At 43.8% G+C, this 24,706-nt stretch overlaps 2 protein-coding genes across 2 annotated transcripts; both read right to left on the reverse strand.

Moving 5' to 3' along the window:
• Nucleotides 1-1,160: 1,160 nt before the first annotated feature.
• Nucleotides 1,161-11,544, reverse strand: LOC132996977 (rho GTPase-activating protein 20-like). The gene is made up of 17 exons (XM_061067349.1): nucleotides 11,479-11,544; nucleotides 8,858-8,943; nucleotides 7,147-7,320; nucleotides 6,890-7,039; nucleotides 6,286-6,327; nucleotides 6,109-6,193; nucleotides 5,911-5,988; nucleotides 5,548-5,614; nucleotides 5,119-5,301; nucleotides 4,830-4,996; nucleotides 4,406-4,570; nucleotides 3,896-4,008; nucleotides 3,625-3,817; nucleotides 3,077-3,187; nucleotides 2,037-2,945; nucleotides 1,849-1,961; nucleotides 1,161-1,689 (listed from the first exon to the last, which is right to left on the reverse strand). Exons 1-17 carry the CDS (start codon nucleotides 11,542-11,544, stop codon nucleotides 1,161-1,163), a joined length of 3,231 nt encoding a protein of 1,076 aa, XP_060923332.1.
• Nucleotides 11,545-16,713: 5,169 nt separating this feature from the next.
• Nucleotides 16,714-22,172, reverse strand: pspc1 (paraspeckle component 1). Its single transcript, XM_061066894.1, has 10 exons — nucleotides 21,663-22,172; nucleotides 20,974-21,123; nucleotides 20,720-20,871; nucleotides 20,402-20,497; nucleotides 20,099-20,295; nucleotides 19,914-19,998; nucleotides 19,653-19,758; nucleotides 18,706-18,763; nucleotides 18,108-18,244; nucleotides 16,714-17,755 (listed from the first exon to the last, which is right to left on the reverse strand). Exons 1-10 carry the CDS (start codon nucleotides 22,080-22,082, stop codon nucleotides 17,462-17,464), a joined length of 1,695 nt encoding a protein of 564 aa, XP_060922877.1. The 5' UTR covers nucleotides 22,083-22,172; the 3' UTR covers nucleotides 16,714-17,461.
• Between the last annotated feature and the right edge of the window lie 2,534 nt (nucleotides 22,173-24,706).

The following is a 24,706-nucleotide window of genomic DNA, read 5'->3' on the forward strand; positions in this document are numbered from 1 at the left end:
TAAGCTGTTCTTTTATTATGAGATGAATACATTCATATTGAACAAGTTCTGTGCACGTGCGTCTTAACCAGGCTGCAATTATTCTACAAGTGAAGTGATGTTAATAAAAAGTATGATTATATACCATCATGTTTAAATGTACAACAGAGGATTAGGGCAGTATTGCAGAAAATATTCAGAGATTTCAAGAATAAGGTCATAATATGATGAGAGCACTTTATTTTTGTAGTATTTTAACTTTAACTACATACGTAACTGTTGGGCTTCAACATTTTAATCCATTGTCAGCGTTTGAAAGCCTGAAGTCTGCACCGAGCAAAACTTTGAGATAAAAATAAAGTTTAGATTAAAATGTAAAAAGATCTTAGTTGGAGAAACTGTGTTGATCTGGAGAAATATGAAGTTAAACATTGTTTTGTCTATTTGCTAAACGGATTTAAAGAAGGCAACACCAGGTCTTTTTAAATTGGCAGGTTTTTTACTTTGGCCTGATGTAGTTTTTTTTTAAAAAGCGGATTCTTTCTGCACATGCAAATCCAGACATGAGGACGTATCAAAAAAACTGCTTGATAAATGTTTCTGATGGGAAAACGCTCTTTGCTAAGTGTTAACATGTGTGTGTATATACTTGATCATGCACCTGTTTGTTCTTCAACTGCAAACAGGGAGACAGTTACTGTTATAGGTAAAACATATCGACATATTAAAATGTAATGTATGTGCAACCAGCTCAGTGTATTCAAGCCTAAAGGCCTTAAAAGCCTGTGCCTTAGCCTCTACTGAAGCAGTTCTGTAAGCTGGCGAGTTGAACTACAGTGAACTGAGGAACCGTATCAACTCTGGATTGTACTCGAACTAGAACGGGTCAGGAGGAGAAGCAGCTAAAGGATTCTGTATCATCATCATTACACTGCAGTAAAGCATCTTATCTTGTGTGGTTATTTGATCTACTTTCCCTCCAGGTTTAATCCATAGACTGATTCTAAAGATGGACGACACGTCTCAATTACATGTGAAGCCGATATATTCTGAAAAACACCAATGTGACATGGATCTATGACCTATACTGCAGCCAGCCACCAGGTGTCAATCTAGACTCTTCTGCTTCACTTTAAGGGAGCAGTAATGTAGTCCATCTTTAAATACGGTCTATGATTTAATTAGACGTAGGATTCTTCGGCAAAGAGAAGCTGCTCGAAATCGGGCTCCGCCTTTGGGTCGGTGCATCTCTTCAGCCACTCCCTGCGACTCTCCACCAGGGCCAGTGCCACCTGCTGGCTGCTCTGGGGATTGCTGCGCCGGTGGGAGGAGAAGTAGTCCTTCACCGCTTTGGTGGCACAGGGCGAGAGACAGAAGCGTGCCTCCGACCTCTCACCCTGCGGCTCCACCTCGGACACCCTCAGCCCGGGGTCGCTGGGCAGCCTCGCCCGGCCCAGGGTGGCGGCTTGCTCCACCACCTGTCGTCCAGGCTCTGACCCCCGGCGCTGATGGAGCCTGGTGTTACTCTCGTCCTTACCGGAGTGAGTCTTGTGTCGTTTAAACAGGGACAGAGATGGAGGGCCGGCCTTGTAAAATAAAGATGTTGACGGCGGCTTCAGCTCGCTCACGTCACGTTCAGCCTCACTCCTCTGGTTGGACATGTCACCGGCTGCAGAGGCGTGGCTGCTGCTGAGCCGCCTGGAGTCTGAGCTATGGAATAAGGGAGATTTAGGGAACTGGAGGTTCCCAGTAGAGCGGTGGTTACATGGGGGGCTGGATGAGTCCTGTTTGACACCTCCTCCTCCTCCTCCTCCTCCTCCTCCTCCTCCTCCTCCTCCTCCTCCTCCTCCTCCTCCTCCTGTATCTGACACTTTGGGCTTCTGTTGGCTGCTGGAGAACAGTTTTCCTCCTCCCCTCTCGCCTGCTTTTCCTTTCTCTGGGACGAGTTTGCCAAGTCTGAGCGACATATCGCTGGTTCCTTCCTGTTTGTATAAGCACATACAATGAATGTAGGACAATATAATATAATACTCCAGTCATAATAAGATTTTACTTACCGCAGTCTTGTCCTCTGCTTCTTTTTCTGAGTTGTCTTGTTGGGTCAGTGACAGTCTCCGGTCTTTCCTCAGCCAGGAGTTTGGGTGGAGGCCCCTGCAACCTCTTGAAGTCCCCCAGTTGGGTGGTTCTCTGGGTGGGGAGCCTTTGGGAATGGTCTCCAGCTCAGGGGGTTCATTCGAGGTCGGAGCGGAGCCGACGCTGGTGGAAAGGGATGCAGAGGTATCGTTGGAGGGCAGGCATGTTTTGGACGGGTGGACCCCCCGTCTGGCTGCACAGTGCTCACTGCTCAGGGAGTCGAGGGAATCCAGGGAGGAGCGTGTGGGTGCAGGGGAGGCAGCGGCAGAGGAGAGGCTGGAGGAGCTGGCTCCCAGAGCTCCTCCAGGAAGGTTCAGCTCGCCTCCAGCTCTCCTGCTCGGACCTCCAGAGTGGGTCTGAGCAAGTGTGTGAATGCTTGGCTTCTTTAAAGGCTCTTCTTCATCTTCCTCATCCTCACCAGTGAGACCGTCGGTACTCCCTGAGACACACGGCCGGAACTTGGTCATGTAAGCGATTGCCGGCTCTGAGCGCCGCCTCTGTCTGTGCAGTCCGTCCAGGGACAGGGCGTCCAGGGTGGAGGAGGCGTTCGTGGTCGGTGAGTCCTGGCCGGGGCTGGAGAGGTGTGGCTCCTGTCTCCGGCCTCTTGATCTCCGCAGCGGGTTTAGCTTCAGAGCAAGTGGGCTGCCTGCTGGGGTGTGGTGTGTGTCTGGGTCTGTGTCTTGGTCGTAGTCGCTGAACGTGAGGATGGAGTCCAGGCTGCCCTGAAGAGCTTTGGATCGAGGCTGCATCCGGCTGCAGAGACCGGGCGACCCTACGCTGCTGGTGTCCAACTCGTTCTCCAGACTGTCGTAGGACGAGTCGGTCGGGGGGTGCTTCCAGGAGTCTGATGGGCCAGAAAAAGTCAAAAACATTTTATATTTTGATAATCTACTTTTATGGACTAATTTCACTGTGACTTTAAATCTCTGTATCTCTGCATCTCCATCATGTCTGTACCTGATACCACCTCCTCGTCAGTGTTGAGCTTCTGTGGCAGCCCTCCGAACAGAGAGGTGGGGTCCTCTCCTAGGATCAGCTGACAGTGTTCTATCATGAACTTCACCAGTTCACACACCTGCAGCACACGAGAAGAGGATAAGAGGAAACGCCTGGTGGAAACATATGTAACTGTTGTTTTCACACTTTTCGGGGCTGCTAGTAATCTCCTGCTCTTCATTTCTGAGCAGCTGCTGGTGTTACAATGCTTCCTTCTTTCAGGAACAGGAAAACAGCTTTGCTTCACTATTTTGGGGATCTTGCTCAACTTGTTTCTTGGGATGGCAACTTTGGTGACAAAACTAACAAATGCCTCTTTGTTGCTGAGCTGTGAGACGCTTAGACAGATTTATTTTGCCGTGTTGCAACGTAATAATCCTGCGCGTCTATCGAGGTCTGGGTCACATTCCACAGTGTATTTGTGATATTCCCACAAAACTTTTTGGACTGAACTTATTTGTTGATAAATGTTTGCTCCTCATCTGTAAACTCAGTACGAGCCAATAAAGATCTCACCTTCTTAGCTCCCTCTCCTTCCACCTCAGGACTACAAGGTGCTCCGGGAGGCCAAAGCATGCTGGGAGCGATGCAAACCGATAAGTTGAAACTTGTCATTTGGTTCTCGTGAGCGTTCCCCTCGATGCCGTGCAGCACGGCCAACAGGTGGCGTAGCAGCAGGGCGTTTCCTTTGGGCAGGCGACAGGTCATCCTGCCGGAGGTTGGATCAATTAGTTAAAGTAACTCAAAGAGTCGAGTTGAATAACAGGACAGAGCGTGTGGATGTTACCTCTGTATGTCCTGCACCCGTTCTTCCTCCTCCTCCTCTTCCTCCAGAACATCCATCCATTCTTCATGTAGTTCAGAACACAGCAAGCTGCCCGGGATGCTGCGCAGGAAATCCTGAAAGCATCCACACAGCAGGACTGAGTTTTGATAAAATACAGAATAAAAACTATCCTGCAAATTATCGTGGATTTCTCCACGAGAGATTTTTAATTAACTTTACTGGCATTAAAATGGACTGAGACAAATATAAATAATTGCTGCGTAAAGACGTGACATCTCTGTGTTATCCCTCCAGATAATAAGAGATTATAATCCAGATTACATTAACAACATGTAGGCTGCTCTGCGGTGAACAGCTTGTACTGCTCACGTAGCTGCATATCATGTCCCACTGAGGCTGAGCAGGATGGAAGCAGATTAATTTAGTGCTTATAGATGTGGGTTAATAAGGTGGCAAACAGTGATGCATGCACACACATACAGTTTTCAAACTAAGCAGGTGTCCTCGTACCTTAAAGACTCCGGCTATGATGAAGACGTGGTCGCGTGTCAGAGGAAGTTGAAACTCTCCGGCGTCCAGAGAGTCCCGCAGCTCCCTGACCGCCCGAGCCCCCGCCGGGCGCCGGAAGATCCCCCGAGTCCAGGAACCCTCGTGGTACAGGAACGCCAACATGTCCTAATGGGAGAGGAGAGAGAGAGTGAGGGGTCGTCTTCCTCCATATTTCTCCATGTAGTCAAAAATCAACGCCAGAAACTCTGATTAGAATTCGTGATTAAGTTTCCAGCCTGATAATTGGAGATAATTGCTCTCTACCGGAAAAACACTTAATTGGACACAGGGCCCAACAGGATGAATCACTACATGTGGCTGCAGGGGGCGCTGTTCTCAGTAAAAGTTACATAGTGTTTCTTTAATCGTCGGTGTTCCCACTCACCATGACCGGCTTCGGCAGAGCGTCCTCTACACAAACGGCGCTGAGTGGCTGTCCGAACAGGAAGCCACGGGGCGCAAGTGACAGCTCGTTGAGGTGGGAGGAGGAGCCTCGCCAGAACGCCCAGGTGATGAGGGACCGCCTCCTTTTAAACGGCTTCTGAAACAACTCTGGAAAGACAACGCAGTTTCCCAGAATGCATGAGGATACGTCTTTCACATTTCTTTTAAATTCCACTAGCCGTCATTGACACATAACAGAGTGCAGCTCCATGCACAGTGGGTGGTCTCACCTGCAGATACGTGCTGCAGCGTTTCCGTGGGCCGAGGCTTCAGGATGAACTGGCACTGCTTGCTCACCTGCAGCTGCTCCGCCTGCAGCGCCCTCTGTCTGTCTGGTGCCGAGGCGTCCCTGCCTCCCTGAGACATGGAGCATCTCACGTGGCTCATCTGGATGCTGAATGGAAACTCATGACCTGAGACACAGAGGAGGAAACAGGATCAATCCCTGGCCTGGAGGCTTGATATGGTTCCCATAGAACAAGAACCACACACAAGTGAGCCTTCGCTGCCAGGAGCTAACTGTGTTTTCTGAGAGTGAATGGGACCAGTGTGTTTAAAAGACACATCTCCCCCCCTGTGGTGGTGATGAGAAAAAGAATCACAGATCGTCCAGGAAACAATAAATTTAGAACAGGATGTGGTGCATAAGTGTTGCTCACCTATCAGAGGATAGGGAGTGTTGTCCCTCTTCGAGATGACCCACAGCTGATAGTCTTTCACATTCCCCTGAGCAGAAGACACAGAGTCAGAGAGACACGAGATGCTACCAGACCTCAGAGGACGGGATGGCAGGAAGAGAGATGAAAGAAACGTATTCACCCTCAGTGTTCACATGCTGCTGGTTTTACATCACATGTAAATTGTGCGGCTAAGTTGGTGCAGGACTAGAGTGTTGGTGCTGAGCTGCAGCAATAAATCTGAATCAAGGTTTTTGCATGTTTAGGTGATCAAAATATAGAAAGAAATAGGGGGGGGGGGGATCCACTATGAACTGTTTCTCTCATTTAGTCTTCATCACTCACTATGATGCTGAACTGCTGCAGAGCCAGTCGGATCACCTCATTGGTTGAGTCTGAGTTGCTGACAGGAAGCGTCTTGGTCTAGTGGGGGGAGCAGGAGATACACGTGTACATCATCAGGAAGAACAGAGCAGCACAACTGACACTGACTAATATTTCAAAGTTTGTATATAAAATGTTCACCATGTTTAGTAAACTTACAACAGCGAAGGAGTTGATCCCCTTCCCGTACACTCTCATTGGAATGGTTTTAGGCTCCTCCTTCTCTTTCTCGTCTTTTATCCGACTGCAGCAAAGAGGAAACACTAAGTGTGAGGCGTCCATCTAACACACACACATGTAGATATACACACACACTTTATGTTGTGTGAAGTTTACCTTTTGAGGAGGGAGAGCCATCTCTCCTTCTGTTCTGCAGAGCTGAGGGACACAGTAGAAACATGTCACACATTATTATAGTGTGAGTGTGTGTGTGTGTTTCTCCTATTTTAACTCCACACCTGTCCATGTGTTCTGCCTTCTGTAATTTAAAGAAAATGAATCTGGAGAGTAGTTTTGAGTTCATTTCTTATAAATGATCCTGGCCACTGTTTGCTCCTCATCCCGTCTGTTTTCTGTTCTTGGCATTTACCGTTAAGTTTACAGCGTCATCAACATATTTACTATTAAAACATAAACACATTTACAGCTGCTGACGTTCGGCGGCGTGAACGGGATCAAAGTTTACAGAAACACGATGTCTGGGTTCTGACGTGTCACTCGGAGTTTCACCAAAATGTCTCAGCAGAATGTGTCCAGGTTCTTCTAAACACGGTGCTATTAAACAAACACTCACACAGAGTTACAGTAAACCAAGAATTACACTGGTCAGAGAGGCTGGATATGTTTACAGGAACATGTTTTTATAAGCCCAACACATTCCAGCTTGTTTCTGCAGCTTTGTGTTTGTGTGTTTGTGTGTGTGTTTGTGTGTTTGTGTCACCTAAACGTAGCACCCGAGTTGCAGGTGGGCCAGCCCATGACGAAGCTCCTCTCGGGGTTGGTGCTGCCCTCACACACCTCGTCCATGCAGCTCGCCGTCCACATGTCACACACACGCACCTGGCTCTTCTGCTTGAAGTGGTTGGCTGACCTGGGAACGTGAAGAGACGACGTGAAAACACACACACACACATATTTTTACCTTGGACTGCGGAGGGAGCGAGGAGCAGCCAGAGATGTCCTTAACCCTGTGCTCACTTTGCTTTGGCGATAACCAGGAGGTCATTGAACAGGAAGAGGTGTCTGTCCTGAGTCTGCATCCCCGTCTTCAACTGAGCGTGTGCGTGGAGAAGAAAGGACCTATCAGAGGCGGCGAGGACGGACTGGACCAACGGACACGTCTCTGGACACAGTGGAGGCAGGAAGCTCTCTCTGAAACACCAACACACGGAGCCCGTCAGCCAGAATAATCACAATATGTCGTTTTGAAGTTGCAGCAAAAGAAATCTGAATTGATGTTTTTTGAATATCTAGACTGTGAACACGTCTGACATGGAACATTCCCTGGACATTATTTTGAAAACCTTATTTGAACTGATGAGATGAGATGTTAAAGCATCGTTGGTGTCTACCACTATCACAGCATTTAACAGCCACAGCAAAACTTTGTAAATGTCCAAGTTTCCCTGTGACACCTCTCTTTTGAATCTAGGGAGGATGGGGAGTTAGGGGGGGGGGAGTCTTTGCTGCAGAAGGGGAACATGCAGGACAGTGATATTCTCAGTGTGGACTTAACTTCTCTTAGCCTTCTTCCAAAGCCCTGCAGTGTTACGCAAACTTGCGTCAATATCTAAACTCTTTAAACTGCTGCTAGTGTGTCCGTGTGGCTCTGACTTCTTCTTGTGTAACCACTGACAGCGTGACTGGGTGGTAATGCTGGGCAGCAGCTTACTCATTGGTTGTTTTGAGGTGGACAGTATCAGTTCATCTGAAGACATGTTCCGTGGTGATGAAAGAAAGACTCAGTCATCCCCTGCTGCTTAGGATGAATGACATGTGCCTCTCTCATCTGAAGATCTGCCCCTATGTTGACACACTGTGCACGTTCATTGAGTTTGCATGATCCACATTTGACTTTGGATTCAATAGAGACGAATGAGGCTTCAAAGTCTCTCGTGTTCTGCTGGTTATGTAAACTGTGTTGATCCGTCGGGTCCAGAGCAGAGGTCAACGTGAGGTCAGTCACAGAACGTCCGAATCTGAAGTCACAGCAAAACTACAACTCTATCTTTACACAGTTTAACATTCAGGGACATGGGTTTGAATGTTGTGGCTGATCGGTGGATTGTTCACCTATGAATAGAGAGAAGTTGTAAAGATGTTATTTTTCATTTGACGTCTCCTCACGTGCGTCGAGGCCCATTTTTGCGTAGGAGGAGCTTTTTAACGAGGTTATTTCTTCTTCACTTTCCTTCTCCATATGTTCTACAACAGATACTATTAATAGCTGCTGATCCTCTGTTAAGTCTGGTTACAGGTGGATTATCTATCCGAGTGGATCCAACACCTCAGTCAGGGTTGTGCCAGGGGCATGTGACTGTTTGTGTGTTTGTGTGTGTGCATGTGTGTGTGTGTGTGTGTGTGTGTGTGTGTGTGTGTGTGTGTGTGTGTGTGTGTGTGTGTGTGTGTGTGTGTGTGTCTGTGTGTGTGTTAGTGTGTGGCCTGACCACAGCGACCTCTTTGTTAGAGAACAGGAGGAGGTCTGGCTGTTTCTGCTGATGTTTTAATTGACCCGCTCCCCCTGTCGAGTTGTGTGTTGACACTGAACTTCAACCAACACATGCTGGTCAACTTACAACACTTACACAACGGCTTCAACAGCAGGACAATAAACTCACTGCTTTAAGGACCTTGCACTTTTAATTTAGAAGACGACTATTGCATCTATGTGCTGATTGTGATTTGTTACCTGGAGACAGTCTTGGACCTGGTGAGAGCTTTGGTGAAGACCAGAGACGGAGCCGACTGACGCCGATAACTTTGAGACTTCATCCGCTAAAAGAGACAAAACAAAGTTCATGAAATCTGAAACACACGTCGAATTACATTTTGCTTGTTTGATTTCCTATCATCAATATTCATGCTTCATTCCTGCCACACTGCTCTGTGAAAGTAAAAGGCTCAAATCCCACCGTGTGTGCGTCATGTTTACTCTCCTCACTTGTTACATAGGCACCTTAATGTTCCGTCCATTCATCACCGAGCGGGACTGACCTCGACAACACGGCAGCAGGTTGAAAGAGGAGACATTAAACACAGAGGAATGTCCGAACATGGAGATCAGTGTTCCATCTCTCTCTGAACTCTCTCACACTGCTGCATATTGAAAGTCACGTTTATTTTCTGTTTCTGTGCCTCTTAACACTAAAGAGATCCTCTTTTTCTCGGCTGGATTCTTGTTTCCTCACGAGGATCAGTGAAGATTCATTTAATCTAATTGTAGAAGGATTTCTGAGTGTGAAGCGAGGTGACAAACAAGCTTTACGCAACCGTAGTTCATTCACTGCGTGACCGACTAACACACCGTGGCACAGTCACATTTCTTCTGTTATTTACTCCACCTGAGCTTTAAGAATTTCCAGCAGGTAGAAAGACGAGGGTTTTGTAGTTTCACGACTGAGCTCTCAATGTAGTGGACGTTTGAATTCTCTGGGTCTTTATTGTCCCTTAATATCTTATGTTTTATGACAATATGCAAGAGATTGGAACAGATTTTCAAATCGTTTTTACATATCGAAATACTCCAAATGTTTCTAATTGATAAGTTTGCTATTAATCATTTGTTTGATTTTATAAAAATTTGGATAAACTGCAGACTCTGTCTCTAAATATGCAAGATGGCAGCATTTGCGTTGGGGATATTTTGGCTCAATTTCTGTATAGTGAGAGGAAGTGCAGACGCTTTGATGATGAGATCATTCCTACATCCATCATGAATCATTTTTTCAAACTATATAAGCTCCAGGTCGTGTCTGTTGTCCTACAGGAATGTGATCCCTGTAAATTACCATTTTTTAACCACAAATTTTGTGGAGTGTGAACTTTAGATCGTCCCTGCAGCTCTTTGCAGCCATGTCTTTGGAAAACGTGTTTTTCTCACATTCTCCGTCAGCAGGTCGAACACAGTCTCCAGTTTGTGTGCAGGCTTTAAAACATTCTCAGTGCAAACAGAACTACCCCCCCTGCCCATCAAGTGACACGCATGTCCACACATCTCTGACATTTCACGATGTAATATCGTTGGTTTAGTCGTGTCGCACGTTGCTGAAACATTCCTCACACTCCAGCCACAACATTACAATGTTACCTTTCAGCCCTAAAAATACACTGCGACATAATAAGCTAATGTGGAAATATGACTTTCCTGCTCAGTTGACCAGCTCTGATATTAGTGACTGTGTCCCAACACACAGCAGCTCAGAGTGTGGTAAGCTGGGCTGGACTCATGCCTGCAGTGGTCGACCAAACTGTGACGTTTCATTTACTCTCTGTGAACTTCAGTGGATTTACACATACGCTCTGATCACTGTGTTTGCTCATACTGTCAGAAACCTACCGGACCTGCAGGGACACTCAGAACATACATGTGGAATCATTAACCAAAACAAGGACAGAGCAGCAGGACTATTTTCTTACATCACCATAACGTCTTGCAGCCACAGACTAACTGAGGAACTAATCAATCCATCAATAAAAAAGGAAATAAAACCTTTAGATATTAGGCTGAATATCAGATGATACACGGCAAAATATCTTTGCCACATGTCAGTCACACAACAGTCAAGTTAACTGTAGATCTACAACAACAACTGCAATAACTCCACCAAACCAGCACCCTGGAATATTTGCATATTTGCACCAGCACCATAACAAGCATATTTGAATATTTGCACTACTGCACAAATTGAACATTCATCTGTAAAGATATATATTTAGATGTATATATTTTATTTTCTATTTTAAATTTTTGATATTCTATTTCATTGTTATTCTATTTTATTCTATTTTATACTATTTCTATTTTTATTTTATTTTTTGGGGTTGAAATTACTGAGCATTGCTTAAAGAGAGTGTGTGACCCAAGTATTTCATTGACAGTGACTACTTCATGTTATCTCTGTTCATTGACAATAAAAAATCTTGAATCTTGAATCTTGAATCTTGAACTAGTTAATTGTTATTTCCATTATTGATTCATCTTATTATCATTGAATTTATGGCATAATTTGCTTTGATAATGACATTGAATGATTAATCAGTTATAGAATGAATTGGTGATTTATCTCTGAGATGCTTTCAGTCAGATCAGGGGGCAGAAACATGTCAAGCCACAAATCCTACTGGGTGCAGGTGGGTGTGACCCCATGTCAGGTACCTGATGGTTCTTCTCAGGTGAAATAACTGAAGGTGGACACAATCCCATGCGCCTTAACGCACAAACTGAATCTTATTAACGTTTCTCCTTAAAATATAAAATCAGACACGTGTTACCAAAATCTGGAAGAACGCCTCAGGTGGTTGAAAACATACCCGTTTGTTTTCCTGCTGCCCTGCCCCCCCTCGGCCGAGGCTGTCCTGCTGCTGCTGGGGAGACATGTTGTCCATCCAGCCTCCTGACGTGCTCCGGCTCACTGTCCAACTGTCCTCCGGGGATGCAGGGGACACAGGAATCCCATGAATAGCCTCGGTCTCCGGAAGATGGAGACCATCTCAACACCAGCTCGGAGGAAGTCACTGAACGCCTGCAGCTGGGGAGGCAGACAGTAGATTCTGTGAGGAGGGAAGTTCAGGTGAGTTTTTTGATGAAGAGATATAAAAAAAAAAGTGAGTAACAGAAGCAGCTGAGACCTGAGTTGTGCCTCCTGCTCACCATCAATGAAGTCTGAGCTGTAACCAAAGCACCTCCTGTCTGGATTATCTGTGCCACTTCTTAATGCGTCTTTACGCACAGAATGGAGGCGGCGCCAACACGCTGCCAAAAAAAGAGGTCCGCCTATTTTTAACATAATTAATTTTGCACCATATCCTTTATTTATTTTAACAAATGAGAGGACAGAGTTTACTTTCGGGATTAACTAACAAACACAACTTGTCAAATGTCACCTAGTGTTTATATGGTAGAATACACAACTACTGATATTATATATTCAAGTCAAGAAAGATAAAGAGTGAGTAAATACTCTACATGCAAAAATATTACTCTACTCTCTGAGTAAATTAAGTTTTAATCATGCTTCAACATTGCCTTCCCTACTTCACTGTAGTACTGAATTGAACCACAAGCGGGCGTCAAAGGTTCATCAATTACCATATTGAAAAAACATATATATTGAAAAAAAGCCTTGAGATATTAGAATAATCTCATTATATTACGATAATAAAGTTGTAATTTAAATATAAAGTCATGATATGATGGGAGTGAGGAAGCAACAAGTTCAACTTCCTCTGGATCCAGAATCTTGTATTTCATGTTTCCATAGAAACTATGAAACGTCTTTGAATATCACACAGAGGAGTGTTGATAACCATACATGTCTTCCTCCACAGGAGGGCAGTGTACCCCAAATCTGTGTGGTTCTTCCTTCAGAATAATCTTTTCAAAATCCTGATACTTTAAAGTAGGCTGATGGGATGAAATATTAGGTATTTCGTAAGTAAGTAATAATAATAATAAGTAATAATATCAAAACTTAATATTATTTATATATCACCTTTCACAGCAGTTACAAGATGCTTTACAAGTTAAAAATGAAAAGTGAGGGTAGATGATAGGAAACAGTTCAAAAAAACTAAACAATCAGAAACAAAGGTCATGAGTTTGATTCTTATGAAAGTCCATCCTTTAACAAGCGGAGCTACTTGACCAGAGACACACAAGCCTAATTCTTTGAGAACCCAAAGAAAGAGACTTGTGTGTCTCTGGTCAAGTAGCTCAGCTTCTTAGAAGATGGACTCTCATAAGAATCAAACCCACCACATCCTCCTGTAGTGTAGAGGAAAGACTACAGGTCTCTATAGCAGAATGTTCTTGGTTCAAAACCCGTTGAAGTTACCTTATAAGTTCTCTTGTGAAAATGCACTATACATATAGAACGTCTGTTAAAAGTATTCCATTGTCCTTCTGTAGCGTAGAGGAAAGGCTACAGGTCTCGAGAGCAAGATGTTCTTGGTTCAAAGCCCGCTGAGGTTAGTTTTAAGTTCTCTTGTGAAAATGCACTATACATATAGAACGTCTGTTAATAGTATTACATTGTCCTTCTGTAGCGTAGAGGTAAGGTTACAGGTCTTGATACCAGAATGTTCTCGGTTCAAAACCTGCTGTTGTTAGTTTTAAGTTCTCTTGTAAAAAGGCACTATAGATGTAGAACGTCTGTTAAAAGTAATCCATTGTTCCTCTGTAGTGTGGAGGTAATGCTACAAGTCTTTGAACCAGAAGGTTATTGGTTCAAATCTGACCAGAGATAATTTACATTCTCCCTTTCAAATCCATTGTGGGGCATTTTGTATTAGTAACATGTTACAATTGAACAAGACAAATAGAACATCTGTTAAAGTCGCAAAGGAGACCTCCGCTAGCCTGGAGGAGATGCTGTAGGACTTGGCTCCTGAAGGTTCCTGGGTCAAATCTGACCAGAGCCCAACTGGCTTTGGCTTTGTCCTTGGAGCAGGGTGTCGGCGAGCAGGTGGATGATGAGCAGGGTGTCGGCAAGCAGGTGGATGATGAGCAGGGTGTCGGCGAGCAGGTGGATGATGAATAGTAGGAAGAAAGACACCAGGCTCCGTGCGAAGCACGGAGACTGGGTGACTCCAGCAGTGCGTGTCTGGCCGGAACTGGGCTCTCCAGAATAGCTGCCTTCTCCCATGCGAAGCATGGGAGAAGGCAGCTATTCAACTACCTTAAAAGCGTTCTCCCATGCGAAGCATGGGAGAACACTTGTAAGGTAGTTAAATAGCTAGTTGAATATACATTTTAGTATTCTAAGTATTGTGCAGAGTGCAATAAAACAGTCTATTTTAACTAGATGTTTTTTAAGTTGCATGGAGTATGTGAGAATGGAAAACTGTCTAATGTCAGATTTGATCCCAGAACCTTCTGGTCCAACAACCTGTAGCATTACCTCCACACTACAGAAGGACAATGGAATACCTTTAACGGATGTTGTATATGTTGAGTACAATTTTCACATGAGAACTTAAAGCTTACAATAGCAGGTTTTGAACCAGGAACCTTCTGCTATCTAGACCTGCAGCCTTTCCTCTACACCACAGAAGAATGATTGTTTTTATTTCACGGATGTTCTATATGAATTGTGCATTTTCACAAGAGAACTTAAATCTAAACTGAACAGGGTTTTGAACTAAGAACCTTCTACTATCAAGACCTGATGCCTTTCCTCTACGCTGCAGGAGGATGATGGTTTTCATTTCACGGATTTTCTATATGAATTGTGCATTTTCACAAGAGAACTTTAAGCTAAACTCAACAGGGTTTTGAACCAAGAACCTTCTGCTATCAAGACCTGATGCCTTTCCTCTACGCTGCAGGAGGATGATGGTTTTCATTTCACAGATTTTCTATATGAATTGTGCATTTTCACAAGAGAACTTAAAGCTAAACTCAATAGGGTTTTGAACCAAGAACCTTCTGCTATCAAGACCTGATGCCTTTCCTCTACGCTGCAGGAGGATGATGGTTTTCATTTCACAGATTTTCTATATGAATTGTGCATTTTCACAAGAGAACTTAAAGCTAAACTCAACAGGGTTTTGAACCAAGAACCTTCTGCTATCAAGACCTGATGCCTTTCCTCTACGCTGCAGGAAGATGATGGTTTTCATTTCACAGATTTTCTATATGAATTGTGCATTTTCACAAGAGAACTTAAAACTAAACTCAACAGGGTTTTGAACCAAGAACCTTCTGCTATCAAGACCTGATGCCTTTCCTCTACGCTGCAAGAGGATGATGGTATAGTTTAACGGACATTCTATATGAATAGTGAATTTTCACAAGAGAACTTAAATCTAAACTTAGCTGGTTATGAACCAAGAACATTCTGCTATCAAGGCCTGAAACCTTTCCTCTACGCTACAGGAGGATGATGGCAAAGTTTCAGCGTTCGCTCTACATGTATAGAGCTTTGGACTTGAACCGATCATTGGTGGTTTGCATTGGGAGCTGGATTTGAAAGAAAAGCTTTAAAGAAGTAAACAGCAGGTGTCTGACCAAGTAGCTCAATCTGTTGGAGCATGACTCAAGCTCTGAGGTTGCTGGTTTGATTCTTATGAGAGTCCATCTTCTAAGAAGCTGAGAAACTTAACCGGAAACACACAAGTCTCTTTCTTTGGGTTCTCAAGTCTTTCATGTGTACAACTTCATAATTTTACTGAGTGTCAGTGAGTAGGACTCGAGAACCCAAAAAAAAATCAGTCTGCTAGAGGGTGGACTTGTAGACCTGGAGTGTCTCTTGTGTATATGTGTGTCTGCGGAGAGACATTTAAAAAAGTAAATAAACACAACTACATAACTTTTAGCTTCCAGTCCCTGGAATCAGTCATGAGCAGTATTGACTGTCACCTAGGTCACAATGTTGTAATATAGGGCATATTCAAACTTTGAAGGAAGGAGACGGTTTCTTTGCTTTGTGATGTAGATGTATGACACAATGGTTAAAAAGTGAACACGATAAATATAATTCTTCAGGCCTTACAAATGCATGGTGGAATATAAAAGAGGTAGTGGATTTCAAAAGGCAAAACAGCTGTTGCCCCCAAATCTATTGTTCTTCTAGAAACAGAAGTGGGCCATAAAGTGGGCTAAAGGAGAACGAGGCCACAAAGTGAGGAACATAGATGATTCATTCCCCAAATTGGCCACAATCAGCCCCATTAAGAACTGGATCACTTCAATGATTACCTTCCCTCATGTTGATAATGAACAGCCTTGGGCACGGCAAAGAAAAGCAGCACGTCTCGCCGGCTCCCAAATATTCCTGCTGCAAACACACTTTCCAAGGTGAGAGTATCAATATATCTCTGATTGTAGAAAGAAGAGTCATAATTACAACTTTCACGTATATTCAATAACATTCTCTGGAGTGGATCAATTCATTACAACAGGAAAGGGGTTAAGAAATCATCGACATCTACAGAACTGTGTTTAAATAAATAATCTTTATTTATTGTAGAGACAAAATGGTTCATTAAAAACTTACCTGTGTATTCACACATTGATCAAACTGAACATTGGATGTGGGTAGAGAACTACAAGCATCATCTTATTATGAGAAGTTATTATGAAATAAGAGTGAGCATGGGTGAAGGCAGATGTCTGATGTGTGTGTGTTCTACGATACGAATAAAAATGAAATGCATTTACCTGTTATTAATCTGATCTTTAGCATCTGTGACACATGGTCAGGGTTTATCACATTCAAGAGAAAGCTGAGCACTTGTGTGGTCAAGCACCAGAAAATATTTTGATGTAGTTTTTAAAATATATAACAGTTAAGAACGGCTTTAAAGTAACCCCCATTCAAAGTTAGTTTGATCAAAGCAACATTATGTAACAGCGCCCTCTGCAGCCAAACGTGGGGACTAATTGGGACAAGCTGACAGTTTAATTATTTCACCCATCTTCCCTAAATTTGACCCAATCTGGATCAGATCCGCCCTGTGGCTTGAAAGATGTGTCTAACTTGCCAACCCGAGAAGGGAGTTTAGTAAATGGAAGAGATAAGTCTTTCAAACCACAAAGAAACAAGATTACCTACAAAGTATTTATTTCTCTTGACCATCAAGCACAGGATGCACCGAAGCCTCAAATCTCCTCCACTGGGATTCGACATTAAATTAGTTCAGAGTATTTTTACAGGGAGGCAAACAATCAAATGCAACAAGAACAAAACCTATGAACTAAGGCAGTAGACAGCACTAGTCTGGTTTTGATGTTAAACAATGTCTAATCTTAATCTTTTATCGATTCAACCGTCCCACAGATCAGCTTCATACAGTCGAACCAGCACAACAGCAGCCACAGCAACTGTCTGACTGCGAGTTCCTTCCCTGGCATACTATTAAACTTGTGTTGCAGAAAAACATGTAGGGTCAGTGTGTAGGATTTAGTGATAGCTAGTGGTGAAGTAGCACAATGAACCAACTCAATATCTCATGCCTGACCCCCTCCCTTACTAAGTGTGTAGGAGAACATATATCAACCTTCAGCCCTGTCTGAAGCCAGTGTTGTTTCTCTGCTTCTTGTTACTAGAAACACAGCAAAGCAACACACGGATAGGCTTATTCTGAGGGAACATATTTACTGTAATATATATTCAGTTTCTGCAAATAAATCCCCTGAACCCTACACACGACCTTCAAAAAACAAAACAGACAAAAAGAAAATGCTCTTTTCAATAAAACGTATCCAACTCACAGGGAGAGCAGTAGGTCAACAACTAGGTAAAAAAAACAAGAATAGGCTCAGTAACAAAAGTCCCATGAGAACACGGTCAAGTTAGTATCTGCGGCGCTTGTTATTTGGACCATCAAAGACGCCCCCTACTGGACTCCCCCTGCCAAATTCTTGGGGGGCCAATGGCTGCTGCTGTTGCTGTTGCTGTTGCTGCAGCTGTTGTTGTTGCTGCTGCTGCTGCTGTTGTTGTTGTTGTTGTTGTTGTTGTTGTTGTTGTTGTTGCTGATGTGGCTGCTGCGGATGTGCCTGTGGCTGCTGTTGCTGTTGCTGCAGTTTCGGGGACTCCACGTCTGGTCGGCCCCCCATTTGTCCACCTTGCGGGTATCTATCGTTACGCTGTGGTTCCATAGGGTCAGTGTTACAAAAAGGGAAGTGGGTTGTTGTATTGATATTATGGGGATGGATGCATGTTTGGGGGTCAAACATTAAATCCATTGTATCCAAAAAGTGTTTCATAGTTCATCAATCGGGGTTGATCCAGGTGTCGCCATCCAAGAGCAAAAGGGAGAGAAAGAGAAAAATGAGTCGATTAGTTATGTGGTTTAAAACAATAATTTAGTATAAAGCATCTAAGGGCAGAATTATGGTCAAATTCAAACTTCAAAATGTACTTTATCTTTTTGATACATGCACTTTGAGGCAATGTTCTGACAACATATTTGATTGTTTGTTTTTCCTGATACATTACCATGGCTCCATTCTCTGACATCAGTGGTGAGCCCATATTAGCAGTTCCCTCTACGCCAATGGCTCCTCCCCTTCCACTCATCGCCATCATCTGACCCTGGTTACCACCGGGCCCTGCAGGGGCCGGGCTATAGCCGTCTACATGCAAGACAACGGAGCAGCGGTTAGATTGGTGCATCTCCATCAATTATTAGTATTCAAAACATTGCTACTCATTTAAAATACACCTAACTGCATGCTTAAGTCTTGATGTTAAACTTCAAGCATCTGCTGGTTAATCTGAATATCATGAAATTCATAACCAAAAACAAACGTTAATTTAAAACCGTGGGCAGGCGCTGTGTCATGTTACACAGGAAATATGAGAGGTTACATTTTAACAGGGACAGAGACAGAAGACTGTGAAATTAGCATACCAAGCGAGTGCATTTTGTACCAAATGTGGCCTCAAAATTTAAACTCTCACAAATGCCATCTTGCTGTAAAGGACTCACTTGGGATGTGAAACAAATGAGAACAATTATGTAAAATGACAGCAAAGCACTTATAATCTCTGTTTGTTCCATCAACCAGTCCTCATTTCACAATCATGCTCATACCTCCCATATTAATGGCTCCACGGGGGCCCAGCTCGCCCACTCTCTGTTCCTGTTCTCTCTGCAAGAAGAGAAGAAGAGCCTTGAGAATAAAACTCTGCTACAGTACAGGTCTGCAGCGGATCGCCAACAGGACAACACTCACACAAGTAGCTGACACAGAACTGATGATAGCCAGGTAAATTATCCGTGGCTGTGTTTATGATTCCCCATCACTCATCCTTGCATCTACTGCAACTCTGGCAGAAGCCACATTTGATGTTAATTCACTGGGAAGCTGATGGAAATTAACTTCAAGTGTCTACATCTACAAAAAGGGCCAAACAAACAGCTTTCAACAGAAGATGTGTGACTATTTACTCAGAATCAAAACATTAGGACGAGCTTATTAAATTCAAACTGAAGGGACCTGTTCGAATTTTAAATATTCAGACGAGAGGCAAATCAGAAGGTCTGAGGTAGTTTGCCTCATGATCCAGCAGAGGGTGCTCACTACCAGCATGACCAAAACAGATGATCACAACCAAAGAATCTGAGAAACAGACTTTTCTTCAAAAAACGAAATGTATCTGATCCACAGTGGTGGTGTCACATGCTGCTGAATAATGTGGCTGTAAATTTACTCAAATAAACAAAGACTGTCCTGATTAAAATCCTTCTATCTGCTGGAAAAATAAACAACACTATGCAACTATTTTGATACTGAAAAAATTAGATTTTTCTACCATGAGAATTTATTTCCATATTATTACAACATCTAGTCAAATATGCTGAAATAGGACATGATGTATTTCTTTTATTCTGATTTCTTTGTATGAATGAAAAATAAATGTGTGTGCTTTGGTAAAAACGTTCATTGGAGTAATTCATGATTGTAGGTGAGTTTGTCAAGAGTGCAAATGTAACTGGACGTGTGTTAAAGTGAATGCAGACATTTCAGCTGTACTCACATTCTCCAGGTAGTTTGGTTTGAAGCCGTCTGGTTGGCGTCTCAGGTCCTCCTGTTCTCTGTGTCTCATCATCTCCTCCTCTCTCCTCCTCATCTCTTCCTCATGTCTACCAACAGGGAGGGCGATGCAGAAGAAGAAGATGAGTCAATTAGACAACTGACTTTGCAACATTATGTACTTGGCAGAAAATAGGGAAAGTTATAATATGTCCCTTTTAACAAAAAGAAGAAATGATGGTTTGTTCAGAGAATGGCGACACACCTCATCTCCATCTGCTTCCGCCTCTGCAGCTCCTGGTTGCGAAGCTCCTCCAGTCTCCTCAGCTCCTCCTGACGCCTCATTAGATCTGGAATAAAGTCAATATCTCCTCATCAACCAATAGGAATGTAGCAGGAAATGGGGCATCGAGTTGAGCACTGAACAAACACACAACAAACAGCTCTTACCATGTCTCATTAACATGAGCTGGTGCTCGTGTTTGGCCGCCTCCAGCTCGGCCTCCAGTTTCTCTTTGGCCTCTTTAATGTTCTTGTCCACCTGCTCTCTCTGCTGCTTCTCCATCTCACCGAGAGCTTTCCAGCGAGACGAGTATTCAAACTCAAACGTGCCGGGCTGGGCGAAATGTGGCATCTGCTCCCGTTCTCTGGGAAAAGAGAGATGGGTTCAAAACCGCACTAGAAACAAAGGGACAGTTTCTTTTCACAAAAATGTATTTGTACCATTAGACAACAACTCCCCCCTGTACTTACTTGTGGTACCTCGGAGTCTTCTGCAGCAGTTTTTCAGGGAATCCTTCCTCATCATCAAAGTGGTCTGAGGGCTCTACAATGGCTGGACAAGGTGTGCTGAAGAAAAGGAATTCAATGAATGTGTTACTCTCACATTTTACAACCTAACTTCCAGTATGTGTTCTACTCAGGGTAATGCAGAACTTGTTTTTTTTGGCCACCGTTTCACACTTATATCCCACACAGTGTAACATAGACATAACTCCATGGATTAATTCAATCCCAGCCAGTTCTGGGTGTTCACCCCCCGGAGACCCAGTGCCTCCCCACACTCCTTACTTGGTCAGAAGCAGTGCTCCCTCCGTGCAGCGCTCCAGGGCTTTACGTGCAGCTGCTTTGTTGGCAAACTCCACAATGCCTCTCCCCGAGGGACGCCCACGGTCATCGGTCACCACGATGGCCCGTTCCACCGGCCCAAACTGAGAAAAGGCCTGAGGGGGACGAGGTGATTGTCAGGTTACTTATCACTCCACAGATATCAGGCAATCAACTGACAAGCAGACATTCTGTAGAGCTTGTCTTCTCCGCTCTACCTGTTCCAGCAGCTCGTTGGTCACGGCTGGCAGCAGGTTGCGCACTGAGAGGGCGGCGCCGTGCGTGGCGAAGCGGATCCTGATTGGGCGATTATTCAAAATGGTCCCGTCCAGCTCGGCTTTAGCGATTTCTGCCAACGTCCTGGTTTCCTGGGAGACAAGGGTTAAAATGAGGGATGGTGACACACCACTGGGGTACAAATGGTATTTGGCTGCAGAGTAAGTTACTACTAAAACTGTCATGAATATTGATAGATGTTTGTGTCTCCTACTCTTTAACATTTACTCTAACTTTAATTATTTATGTGTTATTTTGTTATGCCAGAGCACAATATCACAAGGTGTCATGTAAACACAAATCGTATTTATAACGTGACGTGTAGAACCATCACAACGGAAGTCACGTGATAGGATCAAAACAAAACCTGCTGTCAACACTGGAATGTCAACATCGAGTAGCTTTGGACGCTAAACTGTAAATTTTTATCAGATCTGAAAAATTTAAAATGTGCATAACCTAGTAAAACACAACCAGCAACTTTTAATACCATGATATGAAGTTACAGAGCTTTAATAGAGTGTAAACTAGCATGTTTGCTAATGCTAGCCTAGCAGCTAGCTCCTTGTAGCCATGGTTTTCAGTCAGATAAACACAGAATTCACAGTGAGGAGAAGGGACTCGAACGTACCAGGCGGACGAAGCCGAAGCCCCGCTCCCTGTTGATGAACACCTCGGTGACTCGGCCGTATTTAGCGAACATGTCGGTGAACTCCTCCTCCGGGAGGTCGAGCGGCAGGCTGCCGACGAAGAGGCGACACCGCTGGGTGAAGGTCTTCTCCCCGGGCTTCCGAAAGCTCTGGAGGTCCAGGGTCATTTCGGCGGGTCTGTCCCCGGCTCCCTCCGCGGGACCCTCGGCTGCCTCGGCCGGGGGGGACGTCTCCATCTGAGGCTGCTGTGGAGGAGGAGGAGGAGAGGGAGTCGGCGGCGCGGGGCTGTCTTTGTTCCCCGGAGGAGAGTGCTCCGAGCCCGGGGAGTCCTGGTCGCGGTTCAGGGGTCCCGGGGAGCTGCTGCTTTGCATGGTGGCGTGCTGCATGTTCCGGTTCGCCATGCCGGGGCTGCACCGGCTCTGCGAGGGAGGAAGCGGGAGGACGAGGGGCCAATGAGCCGCTGAGGATGCTGCACACCTCTCCGCTGCCAAAGATGGCGGCGGCTGCTTACGTACAATACGTAGCGCTTCGTGGATCCAACCAGTGGCGTACGTGAGAGATCTGTACGCCCCCTCAGGGAGGCTGGGGGGTGCTGAGAAGAAGACTCTATAATGATAATAACAGTAATAATACACTTTATTTGTATGATGATGATAATGATGAATAAAAACAGTGCACAACAATACATAATAACACTCCCACACTTCCACACACTGAACCCAGAAAGGGATGTGACCAATAATTAACATGGACAGGGAAAGAAAATGATAGAAATCAACATATAGTTGCAACTTTTGCCTGCAATATTATTCAGAATACTATATACATACAAATAGATAACAAAATACTGATTTATCAACTGACTCACCAGTTCAGTTTGGTTTCTGCACAACAAATGGAAACCAGCAACAAATCACCAAGCCACAAACTTTACTGGGATTCAGCATGAGCAATATTTGAGGGTTTCTAAATCCCACACAGAATAAATGAGCCCTTAGCATATTTCCAACCCAAACACATTCACTGCATGTGTTTTTGACATTTGAGCAGGATGTGCATGTTTCTCAGGTGCTGCTAAAAGCTTCTTCTTTTTTACATGACTGACACACCTGTCCACATACTGTATCACACCTGTGTGCAAATGCAACTGAAATTCCTCTTTTTGACAAGTGTCTGCAGGGCTGCTATTGTCCTCCATACTCTCCTGTCAGGGATCGTGTATCCAGACGGGTCAGAGGGCTGCTGCTTGTCAAAGATGAGTCTATGTTTGGGTTTGTCCACATACCGTGCATTGTACTCAGGGAATATGTATCAGGAAGTGGTGGTAGGAAGTGTAAAGTGAAATAATGTGGGGGTTAACATATCTGAGAAACAGTGATGTGTCATCTAAATTGGGATTATGGGGATAAACATGTATTAGAATCATGTCAGTTTCTTTCTCTATGACTTTAAGACCCATAACTCATTATTTTGTTATTATTTCTATAACTTATAACTTATTATGTATGTCTCATTATTCAATGTGCCAGATGGATTAATGTTATGATCTGTACATCATGGTGTTCGTGAATAAGAAACAAGAGAATAGTGTAAATAAAACTTTATAATTGTATCGATTTGTTATTTCTTTATTATCTATGAGATAATATATAGTTTGTAAATGAAAATAAGACATTTTGTGGGAGGTATCATTTGCCCTGATGGGGCAGACGGGCACGGTGGTGACGTCACGGTGACGCAGCAGCAGCGCCCTCCTCCTCTCAGCAGCAGCAACAGCAGCAGTTCACTGGTTCTCATCTGCAGACTCAGGAGGAGACGCAGCCTGGTGAGTAACATTATAAAGAGACTTTTAAAGACATGTTGTGTGTTGTGCATGAATATCATTGACTCATAACGGTGCTAATTCAAGATTTAAATGGGATTTAATGTGTGAGCATCACTTTAAAGCCCATTTGAGTTTATAGAATATGATGCTTTCTCTTTTTAACTTTTTAACTATATAAAGCGCTTTATATTAGTTTCTCTTCCACCAGTCGCTATCTCAAAATACTGCTACATTAAAATACAACAATCAATTTCAGTAACATGTCATAATATCAGGATCAAGGATCAACTATTTTTCTGTATTATTTATTACAATGATACATTTTATTTCATAGTGCATTTCTAGATACTCAAGGCCAACTGTCAATATGATGAATAAACACATGAATAAATAAAGTAAAACCAAGTAATAAAATCATTTAAGTCACTAATTCTTTACTCCACTATGTAAGTGTTTATTATTAGATGTCACTGGTCTGACGTTGACCTTTTTAAATCCATTGTAAACAATGTTTTTTAAGACATCAAGCATTTTATGGGACGCACAGCTCAGCAGGGACCTCGTAAAATCTTACAGTCATGCACTGACTCAATGTGGAGATGCATGGGGGTGCAGACCGTGTGTGTGTGTGTGTGTGTGTGTGTGTGTATATGTGTGTGTGTGTGATGGTTGTCTGAACTGATGCAAGACGCCAGTGTTACAGTACAAAATAGGATGACTACTGTAAGAGTTCCTGTTATATTTGAGGAGTACTCCATGGATCTCTGACCTCAGGAGCAGTTGTGTGACAGAAGTCGAGCTCCTGATGTGCGTCCGGTCGATGGAGCTGAGCCGCGGCTGAGCTTCAAAGAAAATACCCTGGTGGCCTAAAACTTGATTGAGTATTCTTTAGACACGCATGAGCAACATGGAGCCTTTGTCCTTCATCTAACCAATTAAATTGCTCCCATTTGACATGTTATTTTATTACCCAAAGAACCACTTTAAGTATTTGTGAGTGCAAATACCTTCATCATTAGTAATTATAGTAATTCAGTTTTATGTCCAACTAAACATATTTTCGACATCCAGACTGCAAACATGTGTATCAAATATCCCATAAGTTATATTGTTTTCTGCATATACTGTATACGACTTTACCTGTGATATTTACAATGTTTAGGGTCAAGTGTGTCTTTCAGTCCTAAATATATGAGATCT

Source organism: Limanda limanda, chromosome 23, assembly GCF_963576545.1.
Source record: "Limanda limanda chromosome 23, fLimLim1.1, whole genome shotgun sequence".
NCBI lineage: Eukaryota > Metazoa > Chordata > Actinopteri > Pleuronectiformes > Pleuronectidae > Limanda > Limanda limanda.

Bases quoted from the DNA above. Each gene is read 5' to 3' on its own strand.
- LOC132996977 (XM_061067349.1), bottom strand. From the start codon at position 11,544: ATGTCTCCCCAGCAGCAGCAGGACAGCCTCGGCCGAGGGGGGGCAGGG. The intron at 8,944-11,478 runs GTATGTTTTCAA...TGTCTCTTTTAG, and splicing joins GGCAGCAGGAAAACAAACGG to CGGATGAAGTCTCAAAGTTA. The intron at 1,690-1,848 runs GTCAGATACAGG...CTTATTCCATAG, and splicing joins AGCCAACAGAAGCCCAAAGT to CTCAGACTCCAGGCGGCTCA.
- pspc1 (XM_061066894.1), bottom strand. From the start codon at position 22,082: ATGGCGAACCGGAACATGCAGCACGCCACCATGCAAAGCAGCAGCTCC. The intron at 20,296-20,401 runs GTAAGTACAGGG...CTCTTTTCCCAG, and splicing joins AAGACTCCGAGGTACCACAA to AGAACGGGAGCAGATGCCAC. The intron at 19,759-19,913 runs GTGTGTCGCCAT...CCCTGTTGGTAG, and splicing joins CGGAAGCAGATGGAGATGAG to ACATGAGGAAGAGATGAGGA.